Source organism: Taudactylus pleione, unplaced genomic scaffold (assembly GCF_031769625.1).
Source record: "Taudactylus pleione unplaced genomic scaffold, aTauple2 ptg002781l, whole genome shotgun sequence".
In the NCBI taxonomy this organism is placed as follows: Eukaryota; Metazoa; Chordata; class Amphibia; order Anura; family Myobatrachidae; genus Taudactylus; species Taudactylus pleione.
The window spans coordinates 103,432-119,413 of NW_028287156.1; the positions used below are offsets into that span (position 1 = coordinate 103,432).

At 51.5% G+C, this 15,982-nt stretch overlaps 2 protein-coding genes across 3 annotated transcripts in view; one reads left to right on the forward strand and one right to left on the reverse strand.

Moving 5' to 3' along the window:
* LOC148431122 (uncharacterized) overlaps positions 1 to 538 on the forward strand; it is a 101,531-nt gene extending 100,993 nt beyond the window's left edge. For both annotated transcript variants that reach the window (XM_088466317.1, XM_088466318.1), the window contains exon 15: positions 39 to 538. In XM_088466317.1, the coding sequence (XP_088322443.1) occupies positions 39 to 48 (10 nt within the window). In that variant the 3' untranslated portion in view covers positions 49 to 538. The remainder of the gene's footprint in view (positions 1 to 38) is intronic.
* LOC148431123 (matrix metalloproteinase-17-like) overlaps positions 459 to 15,982 on the reverse strand; it is a 29,934-nt gene continuing 14,410 nt past the window's right edge. The window contains 8 exon segments of the mRNA XM_088466319.1: positions 459 to 892; positions 7,199 to 7,456; positions 8,170 to 8,322; positions 8,405 to 8,487; positions 10,446 to 10,530; positions 10,610 to 10,672; positions 10,675 to 10,785; positions 13,473 to 13,741. Coding sequence (XP_088322445.1) covers positions 606 to 892; positions 7,199 to 7,456; positions 8,170 to 8,322; positions 8,405 to 8,487; positions 10,446 to 10,530; positions 10,610 to 10,672; positions 10,675 to 10,785; positions 13,473 to 13,741 — 1,309 coding nt within the window. The 3' untranslated portion in view covers positions 459 to 605.

A 15,982-nucleotide genomic window follows, 5' to 3' on the forward strand; every position in this document is an offset into this window, starting at 1 on the left:
GCCTCACCATCTATATGTCTCTGGTTCCTCTCTTCTAGGTCTCCCTGATCAGTCACCTCCTCTCGTCCTTCATCTCTAACCACCAAGGAGCCCACTACAAAGGGTACATTCATCCATTCTCCTTGGTACCGGGGCATTTAGGGAGCGGACAGACTGCTGGGGACTTTGCCCCTCCACTTACAGACATTCTCCCCCCCCCCCCCCCCCCCCTTACCCCACACGTCAGACAGCAGAATACGGGGCATTTTCTGTGACCCCCTGTGTGGAACTCTTTGCCACCCCGTCTTCTGCCAGTGAGCTGCTGTTGGCACAATTTCACCCCTCCGTGGTTGTTTTGGACAAGTGTCACCGCCCCCCGTTCTCGAGGTGATGCCCAACATGCCCTCCTACCCTTTTTGTTCTGCATAGGCAATTTCGTAAGAAGTGAATTGAAACAGTGAAACTTCTGTTGTGTTTATTTTGTTTAATTTCTTTTCTTTTTTTGTAATCTGTACAGCGAGAATTCTTTCTGTCAATAAAAGATTGTGCACAGCCGGGACCCGTGCCCCCCACTGGCTCCTTCTTATCCCACCTCAATGTGAGGAGTCTCTGAGCTCGGCCTGGGCTCATACTGCCGATAGCCACAGACCAAGCAGGGCAGCCATGCTGGTGGCCCCCAGCCCAGCGCTGTGTGTACCAGTCCCACTGTCTGTGCCCAGGCCCTTCCCTGTAAGACAGTCGCAGTGGCACTGATCGCGTCTCTTGGGTTCTCCAGTAGGTAACGGGGGAGGAGCTGCCGGTGCCTGGCAGTACATCCAGTTCTGTGCGATGCTACGTGGGTACCCGGAGTCTGCCTCCAGGTTACCATCTTGGAATTTCCAGTACTGGGAGCCCTTAAAAAAATAGGTGTTACCTGTGGATTGGAAGAGATCCGGAGTTATATTCATACATAGCAGCCTACGTTCCTCAGGGTAATAATGTACACTATAGACCACCCCCCCTCCCTGTGTACACTATAGACCCCCCTCCCTGTGTACACTATAGACCCCCCTCCCTGTGTACACTATAGACCACCACCCCCCCTGTGTATACTATAGACCACCCCCCCCCCCTGTGTACACTATACACCCCCCCCCCCCCTGTGTACACTATAGACCACCCCCCCCCCCCCCCCCCCCCCGGGTTGGGCGAGGTAGGAAGATGTATTACACACAGCGCTCAGAGGTAGCAGTGTCATATGAGCTGCTATACGCCTTACACATGTGCAGTCAGGGGAGGCTGGAGGCATCTGCTCCTCTTTCTGGTGCCTCATAAATACACACAGGTTGGAGCCTGTTTCTTACCTGTCTCCTTGGCAGGAAAGTTTTATGGTGTGGCAATCACAGGGGCTGTAACCCTATATATATATTTTATCCCCGTCTAATACTAAGGCCTCCATCACCTGCGCGTTTCATGTGGTGTTAGCTGGTTATCAGGCATTAATGTATTTACTGGCATGCCATTGGCACATGAGGGGTGGGTTGTGCTGCCGTGGGGATGACCCGCTCAGTGCAGGTTACTTGGTCGGCGTTTCTTGTGTTGTGACGATAGAAAATGGTAACGTGAGGTCAGAGGCGAACGCCGTGATACTGCGCAATGCCTAAGGCCAGGGCTACAGAGGTGACATTGTGCTGGCGGCAGGTGTGGGCTATAATGTCAGTCTGGGCAGCTGGGCTCAACGTGGAGGATTTGGCAAATGGATTGAAGTTTGCAGGATATTAGTACAGATGAATGTTTAGCTCTTCTATCATAGTAATGATGTTGTACATATATGTGGTGGGCTACGAGCTCTCCTCTAATGCATTTCACATGCGTGCTTAAACCAAACCCTTTAACCCAGAGGTGATCGAACTCTGTCCTCAGGACCCCACACAGGGTGTAATCATTACTCACTGACACATTTCCCAGGTCACCCAGCAGGTGCACAGGTGTAGTCATTACTCACTGACACATTTCCCAGGTCACCCAGCAGGAGCAGGGGCACAGGTGTAATCATTACTCACTGACACATTTCCCAGGTCACCCAGCAGGTGCACAGGTGTAGTCATTACTCACTGACACATTTCCCAGGTCACCCAGCAGGTGCACAGGTGTAGTCATTACTCACTGACACATTTCCCAGGTCACCCAGCAGGAGCAGGGGCACAGGTGTAATCATTACTCACTGACACATTTCCCAGGTCACCCAGCAGGTGCACAGGTGTAGTCATTACTCACTGACACATTTCCCAGGTCACCCAGCATGTGTACAGGTGTATTCATTACTCACTGACCATTTCCCAGGTCACCCAGCATGTGTACAGGTGTAGTCATTACTCACTGACACATTTCCCAGGTCACCCAGCAGGTGCACAGGTGTAGTCATTACTCACTGACACATTTCCCAGATCACCCAGCAGGAGCACAGGTGTAATCATTACTCACTGACACATTTCCCAGATCACCCAGCAGGAGCACAGGTGTAGTCATTACTCACTGACACATTTCCCTGGTCACCCAGCAGGAGCACAGGTGTAGTCATTACTCACTGACACATTTCCCAGGTCACCCAGCAGGTGCACAGGTGTAGTCATTACTCACTGACACATTTCCCAGGTCACCCAGCATGTGTACAGGTGTAATCATTACTCACTGACACATTTTAAATGGTCCACAGGTGGAGCTAATGATTCCACTTGAGATTCTGTGAGGAGACCTGGAAAACATGCAACTGTTATGGGGTCCTGAGGACCTGTGCTTTAACCAATCTAGACAGCTCCTGTGATCAGTGCACAAGGTATGGCCGGGTAGCTTCCTCTCTATAATAGAGGTGCATAGAGAGTAGAAGCACTGTACAGTATGGCCGCACTTGTTGGAGGGGGCGGCCCGGCTCCAGTGCTGCTATTTGCTTGGCTGTACTGGGAGACTGCTCACTACTGCTGTTGAACATCAGGAGCAGTCTCTTCTGCCCTCAGCCTATGGGGGGGGAGAGCGATTTTGTTTATCACACCTCACCCTGGATTTACGCAGTCCTGTGGGGCTCACAGTGCCCCCCTCCCTAGTGTGCACCACTGCGGCTATGGGGGGGGGGGGGTTACATCTTTTCTAAGAGGGCTTGCCAATGCCTCCTGCGATTAGGCCATTCCTCACCCCCAATGATAGTAATGGGACCCAGGCCAGCTCTCTACAGCCCTGTGTGGAAGTGCTGCTTAAGATGCATGTCATAGAGCTGGCATGGGCTAATCTAGGAGCCTGAGCGTGGTATAACCAGCATCAGATGTTGCCCATGTGTCAGAAAACTGTTTATGCTGCTTGTGCCACTGTGGGGGGGGAGGAAGAGCCATGTGCAGCGGTAATGCCAATTAGCCCATCAGAGCATACGCCGAGCAGCCATAACATTAGAGCCACTGACTGGTGAAGTGAATAACACAGATCATCTCATTACTATGGCACCTGACAAGGGCTGCGATATATTAGGCAGCAAGTTACCAATAAAGTTGGACGCAGGAAAAATGGGTGAGAGTAAGGATCTGAGTGACTTTGACCAGGGACAATTATGTGATGGCCAGACGCTGGGTCAGAGCATCTCCAGAAGTGAAGGCCTTGTCCAGTGTTCCTGATACATAGTGGTTAGTACTAGTACCTACCAATAGTGGCCAGGGAAGGACAGCCAGTGAGATGACAACAGGAACATGTGTGCCCAGGGCTCAGTGATGCACATGGAGAGGGGAGGCTGGCACGTCTGGCACCATCCCACAGAGGAGATGCTCTCTGTGGGGTCGTAAGCATCGCAGCTTGTTCCATATGGGGCTGCAGACTACTCAGAGTCCCCATGCTGACCACCACCGAAATCTCCCATGTAAAAGAAAATGATCAGACCAGGCCACAGTCTCCCATTGCTCCATCGTGTGTTTGGCTGGGGGCATGAGTTTACCTGGGGAAGGGATGCATGATGGGAAGAAGGCAGCCGGTGGAGGCCATGTATTGTGCTGCTGGGAAACCTTGGGTCCTGGCATTCATGTGGATGTTACTGTGACATGTACCACCTACCTAACCATTGCTGCAGACCAAGTGTTCCCCTTCATGGCAACGTTATATCTCCTAGATGGCAGTGGCCTCCTTCAGCAGGATAATACCCCCGTCGCGCTGCAAAAATTGTTTAGGAATGGTTTGAGGAACATGAAGAGTTTAAGGTGTCTCGAGTTGGGCTCTAAATTTCCCAGATCTCAAACTAATCTGGCATCTGTGGGATGTGATGGAAAAACAAGTCCGAGCCACCCTGGCTGATGACTTTGGGCTCCTGTGAAGTGCTGGTGAATGAGGGGTGAAGATAACTTCCAGGTTTTACCTGCGGCGACTTTCCGACTCACCACAGGAAATTGAAGTGTGGTTAAACAATTCTGCCACTGGTTGGTCATAAGGCTCTTCAGGCCACTACCGCTAAAGCTGCCGCTCTGGCTGACAATGACCACATCCAGCGAGGCGTACCAAAGGAAGAAGATGAAAAACACTACCGCTCTGGCTGACAATGACCACATCCAGCGAGGCGTACCAAAGGAAGAAGATGAAAAACACTAGCGCTAGTTCATAGGCGTTGGTAATCTGCCATTTACTATGCGACACTACGTTCTGGACACAACGTCCTATTTCTTACACTTTGGTAAGCCCCTCTTACTGCTGGACGCCTTGGTGGTGGCGAGGCTGTGCAGCACATGTAGCCACGATATTGGGAACATGCCCCTGGTTCCGGCGTCCTTATGTTTCCTTACAGGGATGGAATGTGGCGTTTCTCTCCCATTTCATTTCTTCCAATGACTTTTAGGGATTTCTCAAGATTCGATGGTTCGATTTCATTGGTAACAGAACACTGGGACGGCCAATGGGAATCGTTTGCTTTGTATATCTCTGACTCTAGTGCCACCAGCCAGGCTAAGAAGCTAATGCAAGGTTTTATATATCGCCAGCCAAACAGTCTGGAAATCCCCAAACATCAGTGTTATCGATGGGGTAATATGGCTAGATCATGGAAACCGAGAAATCATAGCGATTCATGTTCATCGGGCATTAGCGAGTGATGTGACTACATGTGCAATGTGTATCTTACGCTTCTGAGGTGTAGGAGTCGCACTATATACACGTGGGGGGGGGGGAGTGGGAGCAGTCACACTGTGTGCATGTGGGGGAGTGGGAGGAGTCACGCTATATACATCCGGGGGGGAATGGGAGCAGACACGCTATATACATCCGGGGGGGGTGGGAGGAGTCACGCTATATACATCCGGGGGGGGTGGGGGTGGAGAGGGAGCAGTCACGCTATATACATCCGGGGGGGGAGCGGGAGCAGTCACGCTATATACATCCGGGGGGGGAGCGGGAGCAGTCACGCTATATACATCCGGGGGGGGAGCGGGAGCAGTCACGCTATATACATCCGGGGGGGGGGGGAGCGGGAGCAGTCACGCTATATACATCCGGGGGGGGGGGAGCGGGAGCAGTCACGCTATATACATCCGGGGGGGGGGAGCGGGAGCAGTCACGCTATATACATCCGGGGGGGGGGAGCGGGAGCGGGAGCAGTCACGCTATATACATCCGGGGGGGGGAGCGGGAGCAGTCACGCTATATACATCCGGGGGGGGGGAGCGGGAGCAGTCACGCTATATACATCCGGGGGGGGGGGAGCGGGAGCAGTCACGCTATATACATCCGGGGGGGGGGGGAGCGGGAGCAGTCACGCTATATACATCCGGGGGGGGGGGAGCGGGAGCAGTCACGCTATATACATCCGGGGGGGGGGGGAGCGGGAGCAGTCACGCTATATACATCCGGGGGGGGGGGGAGCGGGAGCAGTCACGCTATATACATCCAGGGGGGGGGAGCGGGAGCAGTCACGCTATATACATCCGGGGGGGGGGGAGCGGGAGCAGTCACGCTATATACATCCGGGGGGGGGGAGCGGGAGCAGTCACGCTATATACATCCGGGGGGGGGAGCGGGAGCAGTCACGCTATATACATCCGGGGGGGGGGAGTGGGAGCAGTCACGCTATATACATCCGGGGGGGGGGAGTGGGAGCAGTCACACTATATACATGCGGATGTATAGGAGTTGCCGCTCTGTGTATCTGCTAAGGGGGTCTTTTGCCCATCTCTCTGCAGCAGAGTAAGGGGTAGTCCATGTGTTATGTCTGCTATAGACAAATGAATGGCAATAGTTCTATACAGCTACACAGAGAGGCACGTGCACCCTCTCACACAGCAGCTACACAGAGAGGCACGTGCACCCTCTCACACAGCAGCTACACAGAGAGGCACGTGCACCCTCTCACACAGCAGCTACACAGAGAGGCACGTGCACCCTCTCACACAGCAGCCACCAGGGCCATGAGGAGGGTGACAAACATCGGCCAATATCAGTGATCGGTGGCCATCTTGTGACGCCATTTTCCTGCACACCATATAAGGATTCCGGTATCGTAGGGGTAACACAGTATCTCTATCTGTTATTATCCTGTACATACACTAAAGCATCAAACTGCTATAAGGAAATGACCAGTGTCAGAGCCAAGAACGTTTCTGTGGATTCCTGGATCTTTTCTATGTGGTGCAAATATCCAACACTAAGTAACGTCATCGGTTACCCCCTGTAAGCTTATGGGCGATACCCCCCCTATTATTACCCTCTCATAGTGCATTGTGTGTATTATGTGTACGGGTGTCGGGAGGTCTGACCGGTGCTGTATGAGCTCGTCCTGGGCAGTTCTCTGCTATGGGGGCTGTTACCTGTACAGACAGATGTAATAAGATGCCCTATGTGGTAGCGTTAAACTGGGTACACACAATACAATGTACGTGCCCAGCCACAATGTGATGTAACGATAAATTGCCCACGCCGTACGCACTGCATAATCAGATGTAGGAGGGTGCGATGTATCGTTACATGCTACTGCACCGCGCCGATCATTGCATCGTCCCATGTGACGTGCAGAACAGCAGATGGAACGATGCAATGAACGACCGTCGCTAACGACAGATCAGAAGTACACACTATACGATGTGCGTGATACATCCGTGTTGGAATGATATATCATAAAATATATCGTATAGTGTGTACCCAGGTTTAGAATAGTACTGTGTTGCGGAGTCAGTGATTATTCATGTTCCAGAACCTTATGCTATTACCATGGAACTCTCTGGCTTACCATCCACCCAACTGATAACATCATCCAAATCCGTAGGCAGTCCTAGCCACTGGCCACTGTTTTGTGGATAACCGTGGTCCATGCGTCCTGTCCTCTCATCAAATCTCCAGTAGAGGTCACGCCTGAAGAAGTAGGTCTTTTGATTGTGCTTCCAGACAAAGGCTCCGTCAACACCATCTTCACTGAGCCCGAAATCCGTCAGTGGCCGCGGGTAGCCAGGCTCGACCTGAGTGTTCTTGAACACCCAGTAGTTGGTCCCTGCACAGAAGAGAGATTGATAGGACGCTACCAGTTGATGTCACAAGAGCTGCTTCAACTACAGCAGAAACCTGATAACTGAGGCTCGTTCAGCCACCGCTGCTTTTTGCGGAGAAACCATTCTATAACTAAAGGGTTTTCTGTCTTACAGAGGCTCGAAGATCAGTCCCTGGGCAGACAGTTGTAATGGGAGCATCTTCACTGGGCACCAAAATGTTTGGGTGTCAATACCCTGGGCATTATAGCAATGGGAGTGCGTATTAGGGGCACCATACTGGGGACGGACATGAGTGGTTTGGTTTAAAAAAAAAAAAAAAAAAAAAGTTGCTAGGAATTGAAGCTTACTTACAAAACAAAATCCTAATTTATGTAGACTTAAAGCACTTATAGCTATAGAGAGTTACACCTGGTGGCTCTGACTCGTCAACGAGGTGAAGGTGGGGGCGTCCCCTCACAGGAAGATGGGTTACAATAACAACCCAATATCTCCCCCCGCTCAGCGCCTCTGTATGGCACTATCTGCAGTATCCACGAATAATGGTTGGAAGTGGATGGCGTTTGGACCTTTATGGTGGAGCTTAATAATGTCAACAGCTGGTAAGGAGAAGAAGATACCTGCAATAAAAATAGAACTTGACGTCTGTCTCAGCCCATCTGTAGATCATGGCTGCACTAATCTCTATCTCAATGCTCCTCCAGATCTGATCACTGACCTGAAAAGAAAATGATCTTGCTGTCGTTGCTTCTTTCGTACACAGCGTCTACCTTTGGGAGGTTGGCGGGCAGCCCGAGCCAGAAGCGACTGAGGTGGGCCGGCGTCAGAGAGACCAGCTGTTTACTAGACTGCACTCGCCAGAAGTACCTGTCTGAGAGAGGGGTGGGAGAGTCACAATGATATCATTTACAGATACGGTGACTTGTGGACATAAGAGCCAAGTGGAGTCTTACTTTTGAAGAAGAACACCTCTCCCCGGATGTTTGCGACCGCATCAAAGCGGGTGGAGCAGCGATCAGGGAATGCAGGACGTGGCCTGTTGGGAAAACGGACTGTTACAAAACTAAAACGCGTGGCAATTTCTTTCACGGCAGATGCGGCAAACTTGTGGCTATTCCGTTTCGATGGGCGGTGGTCAGTTGAGTTAGCGGCCTGTTATTGGATTTGGCTGGTACAGTGAGGCCCATCCTATGGATCGCTGTGGACTATGTTCATGGGGATTCTTTATCACTTGTAGCTGGGCAGCGGCTGTTCATCAATTTCTGTAACCAATAGTTATTTGCAGTGTGTGTAAAAGAAACCAGCCTGTGAGTAAGATAGGAGCACACAATAATGGTACATCTCCCAGTCTTGTGAAGGGTTAGCTGGTGATACAAGGTGATGGAAATTACGATCATAGGGACTGATTCACTACTGTACGCAACTGCGATTATGCACGCAATCTGCTGATTGTTTCGCACTGCGCATGAGGGGGCGCGAACTGGCTGCTTTGTGGGTGGTGACGGGGGGTTGGTCGGCCGAACGCAGGCGTGCCAGTGCGTCCAGACGCCGTTGCAGGGGTGCAATTAAATTATCCATTGCAATTGCCTACCCTGTCTGAAGTCTCATAGTGTGCGCTGAAGTTAGCATGAGTAAGGTCAGAGCTTGTGCAAGTGTGCGTGGGGATGCGATGGTACTCACTGTTACCATTGTTTTCCCAGTCTTGCTAAACAGTACGTACAGTATGTGTGCTGAGTATAGTGGGCGTCCTTGTGCAGGGCTGCAGCGGAATTGCGATTGTTGTAGATGAGGTAAGTCATGATACAGTGGTCAGTAAGGGTGTCTATCTCCTATTATGTGTTGTAGGTGAGGTAAGTCATGATACAGTGGTCAGTAAGGGTATCTGCCCTATATTGGTGGTGTAATAGAGTGAACAGTAAGGTTGTATGTCTCATACTGATGGTTTTAGATAGTGGAACTCACAATTCTGTAGTCAGTAAAAATCTGTACCCTGTACTGTGTGTTCTAGGTGGTGTAATAGAGTATCCAGTAATGGTGCCTCTCCATATTGGGTGCAATAGAGTGGTCAGTAAGGGTGTCTCCCTATATTAGATGTACTAGAGGGCCAGTAAGGTGCAACAGTGCTCAGTAAGGGTGTATGCCACTGTAGTGCGCTGCACTAGGATAGCTGCGCTGGGACGAGCGCTGCACTAGGATAGCTGCGCTGGGACGAGCGCTGCACTAGGATAGCTGCGCTGGGACGAGCGCTGCACTAGGATAGCTGCGCTGGGACGAGCGCTGCACTAGGATAGCTGCGCTGGGACGAGCGCTGCACTAGGAAGAGTGGTGTGCTAAGATAGCTGCGCTGGGAAGAGTGGTGTGCTAAGATAGCTGCGCTGGGAAGAGTGGTGTGCTAAGAGGAGTGGTGTCCTGGGAGGAGTGCTGTACTAGGATAGCTGGGCTGGGAGTGGTGTACTGGAGAATGAAAGACTCGTGGCTTGGAGAAATACAGTGGACACGGGGAGTGGTGTCCTGGGAGGAGTGGTGTACTAGGATAGCTGTGCTGGGAATAGTGGTGTCCTGGGAGGAGTGTTGTACTAGGATAGCTGTGCTGGGAGTGGTGTGTGCTGGGTTTAGTGGTTGGTGGGGTGGAGTGGTGTGCTGTGCTGGGAGTGCTGTACTGGCCGTACTGGGAGTGGTGTGTGCTGGGAGCAGTATGCTAGGATTGATGTGCAGGGAGAGGTATGCCAGGATTGGTGTGCAGGGAGAGGTATGCCAGGATTGGTCTGCAGGGAGAGGTATGCCAGGATTGGTCTGCAGGGAGAGGTATGCCAGGATTGGTGTGCAGGGAGAGATGTGGTGTTTTGGGAGTGGTGTGCTGGAGAATGAAAGATTTGTGGCAGTGGACACGGGGGAAGGGGGTGGTGCTTCTGGCCCTGTGATATGAGGGAAGGCCGCTTGTTGGACAGTGTGCATTTTTCTGCCGCTCCTCATTAAGCTGAGGTGAGTACTTACTGGTAAGTTGGCCCCTGTGGGGGAATTATTGGCCGAGTCGGCATGGGACGTGGAGGAGCAGGTCCAGGTTGCGTCGTCCTTTTACCTTTGTGAGAAAATACAGTTATATCTGTATCTGTGGTCATAGCTAATGTGTGATCTGCAGACACTAAGCTCGTCCTCACCATACAAGGTCTGTATTCCCTGCACATCGTCCGGAGACAGCCGGTATCTTGTGTGGTCCCCAGTGTCCCCTGGTAATACGGCTTCATGATGGAGTTTTCATCAGATGAATGAAACAGTCCCAGAGCATGGCCAAATTCGTGCACAGCCACGGCAAAGAGGTCCGTCCCGTGCTCCACTGCGAGAGAGAGGAAGAGGAGATATCTATCTGCCACCTGTCTGTCACACAGCAACGCTCGGAGGTAACGGCACATACAGATGTGTCCTCATACACCCAGGAGCTGATTCTGAGACATACATAGCTTCGTATATTCGCGGTCGCTAGTCTGCGACGTTATGCAAATGCCGCTACAAACTCCTTCCCCTGTGTACGCCTGTGCGTCCCAATGTGCAAGGATTGAGATGGGCACTTTTAGCACCCATAGACACAGTAATACCGATTGGTAAGTCCACAAAAGTGACCATCGGTCGCACCACCGAAGCTTGCACCAGGCCTATGGCAGTTGCAGTGTCCTCCTATGGCTGCGGCTGTGTACACAGCTGATTTCACTGACACGCCCACCGCACTACCCTGACACGCCCACTGCACGGACCATCTTTGAATACATTAGTTGTCACCGCCCACCACTATTCTGCCATATTTCTGATGCTGTCTGAACCGATCGCACACAGCGCCTTTGTGCGTAACGCAGATTCAAATAATCGCTGAACTACGTAGACATAGGCATCGCGTGTGACTGCGAATCTGGCCCATATACGCACCATTGGTCTCAATGTGTCCGCACCATCGTTCTTCTGAGAAACCCTGGATGCTATGATCGTCCGTCTGAACTAAGCCGCCGGGGCCAGTGCATCTGCCTACAAAGACGCCGTCTCTGGCTGCATCACGCCCACGAAATGCTCACGACACGCCCATGTATGACTAATCCCGTTACCTCCCATAAATGCGCACCGACTGTCAACCATGCTCCCCCACATGCAGTACAATAAACGTCGCTCAGCGGTGCGAACACCTGCGTAGCGTCCACCTCCTGTGAGTCAGGCCCACGGTACCAGAGGTGCTAGGTGGCAAGAAGAATTGGCGCAGCCCATGTACACAGTGGCAGATGCAGCACAATGGAATCGCACCTCAGTGGCTCGCAGATGTACCACAAGCCCCAGTGGTCAGTGGACCTGATTCACAACGGATTGCTACTGCGCTCACAAATGCGATTACGCACGTAGGTCAGCTGCGATAATATGCTAATGACTGCAATCATAAGCTATTAGACATGCCCAAAGCCGGCACGGGGACGCCCAAAGCCAGCAGAGACACGCCCAAAGCCAGCACGGAGATGCCCAAAGCCAGCAGAGACACGCCCAGAGCCGGCACGGGGACGCCTACTGCTGCTTTTGCACATCCATAATACCTCGCAGTCCTGCATATGGTATGCGTTTGGTATCCCGATGGTCGGCATGCGGCACTTACACTACCGACGCAGAATCCTGACCAACGGGATGAAGAAGGTAAGTAACGGAGTTGGGGGGAGGGTTTGAGTTAGGTTTTGGGGCTTAGGGTTTGGCACTTGGGGGCGAGGGTTAGGTTTAGGGTGTGGGGTGGGGGTGCTTAGGTTCAGGCACTAGGGGGGGCTGGTGGGGTTAGAGTTAGGCACCAAAGAGGGAGGGTTAGGGTAGGGAGTGGGTTAGCATACCAACCAACAATTGTCGGTATGGAAATCCTGGCGGGATCCTGACTGTCGGTATTGGAACATGGAGTAACATCGGCCCCTGACGCACAATTACAGCAGGTCTGACCTTACTCAGACATTGGTGACATCATCGCACGCAGTCAGTACAGAAGCTGCGTACGCCGTCTCAGTGGATAATTTATGCACGCCCATGCAACGGTGTTCAAACGGACAGGCACGTCTGCGTTTCTCCGACCACTCCCCCATCACCACCCCCAAACGCTGACGTCCAGTCACTCACTGTCTCTCTTTCTGCGTGAGTGATCGCAGAGCGATCGCAATGCTAACTCGGGCACTGTGATGTATATGCCTGCGCAGTACGCACCATCAGGCGATCTGCGCATGCTGTTGCAGTTGCAATCCATAATGAATCAGGCCCAGTGTGCGCTGGCAATGAAGGTGTGACGCCTCTTGTCATGTTAGTGGTGCAAATTACATGCACATTTTGAAAGATGATGGTTTGCCACGGGAGGTTTGCCACGGGCTAAGCCACGGGAGGTTTGCCACGGGCTAAGCCACGGGAGGTTTGCCACGGGCTAAGCCACGGGAGGTTTGCCACGGGCTAAGCCACGGGAGGTTTGCCACGGGCTAAGCCACGGGAGGTTTGCCACGGGCTAAGCCACGGGAGGTTTGCCACGGGCTAAGAAGGCTACAGTATTTGGCACTCCCAGACCCTCCAACATGACCCGTTCCATTAGGTACAAAATGCTCTGCTCCTGGTCTTTCCTAATGTATGATTGCAGTCACCTGTGGTGAAATACCTGTCTCATCAATTACCTAGTTCAACACAGGTGACAGCAATCATACATTAGGTGGGAAGTTCAGGAGCAGAGCGTTATGTACCTAATGGAACGGGTCATGTTGGAGGGTAGGCACTCCTGTATGAAGACACACCTGTAACCCACCCCCTTACTACTTCTAACTCTATTATCTTCATCTGAAGAAGAAACGTAACAGGATATTTCCCTCCCTGTAAAATAACTTCTCTGCGAGTCATACAAGTCTATAGGCCGCATCACAGAACCACAGAAACGAGGACCTCAGTGCTGAATAGACAGGACTCACACACGGAGGCCACTAGATGAGACCTCAGAGATGTAGGGTTGCTAAACCTGAGTGACGGAAGCTGCCCACTTACCATTATATGTCCAGGACTCATCGGCATCCATGTGAGTTTCTCCAGCACTGGGCCCAACACCTGGAAAGAAGGCATGTCCGAGTGTACCCCCAGGTCCATCAAACGGGTACCCGTCCATATGAGATCCTCCTACAAAGCTGATACGTAGGTCAGCATCTTTCTGAGCCTCCGAAAAGCTGAGCTGTGTCTCCCGGCTCCACACCGAGAAGGCGCTCCCAATCAGGTCTCGCGTGGTCCTCTGATCCAGTGATATGGGGTAACTGTCCACTCTGCAAGACAGGCAATCAGGCAAACTTTTATTATATATCTATATATTTACCATATACTGTGTGTGTGTATATAAATAAATAAAATAGGACGTTTGGTTGTTGCAAAATATCTTCCACAGCTCATGGTAAAGCTGCCAAACCTACTTAGTGATTTAGTATCAAAACAGTAAGAGCTATTAGACCACATAGTGACAACGTGATAGAACGACAAATCTTCTACATAAAATTCATTGGGCTGTCTGTCCGGTTATGCTGTCAGACACCCCTGCACCGATTGGGATGAAACCAATGCGAGGTGGTCCAGCTGGATCCTGGCCAGGTTTTAGGGGGGTTAGAGTCCCGGTCGGACCTCCCGTTGGTGTACGCTGGGCAGAACTGTGACCCCGGGAGCCTGTTCTGGGCCTTTCACTGGATAGATTTGGATGACATCACATAATTTGAACGAAATCTTAACTGTGCGGTACCATTGGACATAGAGGTCCCCAATGAATTTTATATATAAGATCTGTCGCTCTGTAGCTTTGTCACATTCTCGCTATGTGGTCTATTAACTCTAATGTCCCAACAGGCCAGAGCAGGTAGACCACCGTTAACCCACCATGGCCATTAGATATTGCTGAGGAACTGAACATCTCAGTGGGTCCTGTGCACAACATCGCTCATGAGCAGCTGGGGTACAGGAAAAAGTGATCACGCCGGGCAACAAAGCAACTCACAGAAGCTCCCAAATCCAACAGGATGGGATGATCTGTCGTGCACGTGACGCAGTACCATGAGGAGGGAGCGCGGCTCCTGCAGCGTACTGTTACAGGCGATGAAACGTGGGAGCATCATGTGACACCGGAGATGAAGCATCCATGACGTGGAAAGACGCATCGTCCCCACCTTCAAAGAAGTAAAAAACGACTCCACCAGCAACGAAGGTCATGGTGACCGTGTTGTGGTACCACAAGGGCGTGCTGCTTGCTTATTTCCTCACCAATGTAGATACTGTGAATGCTGTCCGCTATTGTGACACATTGACCTGATTGTAGAGGGCAATTTGTCAAAAACAACCTGGGTTGCTGCAATCAGATGTCATATTGCTGCATGATAACACCAGGCCACACTCAGCCAGCCACACTCGCGCGAGTTGTAACGGTGCTACTATTGTGAGGTGCTGGACCGTCCTCCCTACAGCCCTGAGCTGGCGCAGAGTGATTTCCATCTCTTTGGACCATTGAAGAAGCTCCTGGGTGGAAGGTGATTCGCAAACGATGGTGAAGCTCAGCGAGACACTGATTTCTTCTATGCCGGGATAGATGCCTTGGTGTACCGATGGAACTAATGCTTAGACAATTATGAGGACTATGTGGAAAAATAATCTATACCAAGGCCATACTATTGATTATACGTATTTACGAGCCGAATAACTTTATGCAATGACAGGTCTTGTTACCTTATTTATTGAATCACACATTATATATATATATATATATATATAATGTGTATGTAGAATCTTTATTTTGAGTTATACCGGAAGACCACATTTGGCAATAGGAACTCTTCCTATAAAGAAGGAAGCCCAGAGATTAAGGAACTACAAACCAATAATCAATCATGGACATTTGCAAACAATCATCATCTCTATCGTATGACTCCTGCGGTGAGTAACTCAGAGAACCACCAGCAGATGGCACGGAAATGCTGGGAATTGTGAGCGGCACAGATGGGGGTTAGAGCAGAGGCAGGTTAGGTCACGGGAAGGGTTGGAATAGAGGGTTGTAATCCAGGCCGGATTGAGGCATGTTCGACCAGTGCAGTCGAACGGGGGTGCCACCACCCCCTCCCAACCAGTCCCGTTTTTGAGGCACTACCCTTCCACCCACAGGACGAAGTGTCCCGCAGGAGTTTGGGCACCGCCACAGCTGTGTGGCGGTGCCGACCCCAGAGAAGAGGAATGGATGCCGCCCGCATGCACGCAGCATCCATTCAGTGCAGGAAGAGGGCTGGGGGCAGCCTAGCTACTGACGTAGTGCTGGGCTTGCCCCCAGCTTGACGTTAACAGGAGGTGTGCCATATGGGTACACCCCCAAATAACGTCATTTAGGGGGCGTGGTCTATTGTAATTAGACCACATCCCTATTTTTGGTCGCAGTTAAGGGGCGACTCCCCCTGGAGCTGGCCCTGATGGTAATTCATGGCATATTATTTACTATATCTATTATTACTGCATTGGTCCTTTCCATATCATCTGTAAGT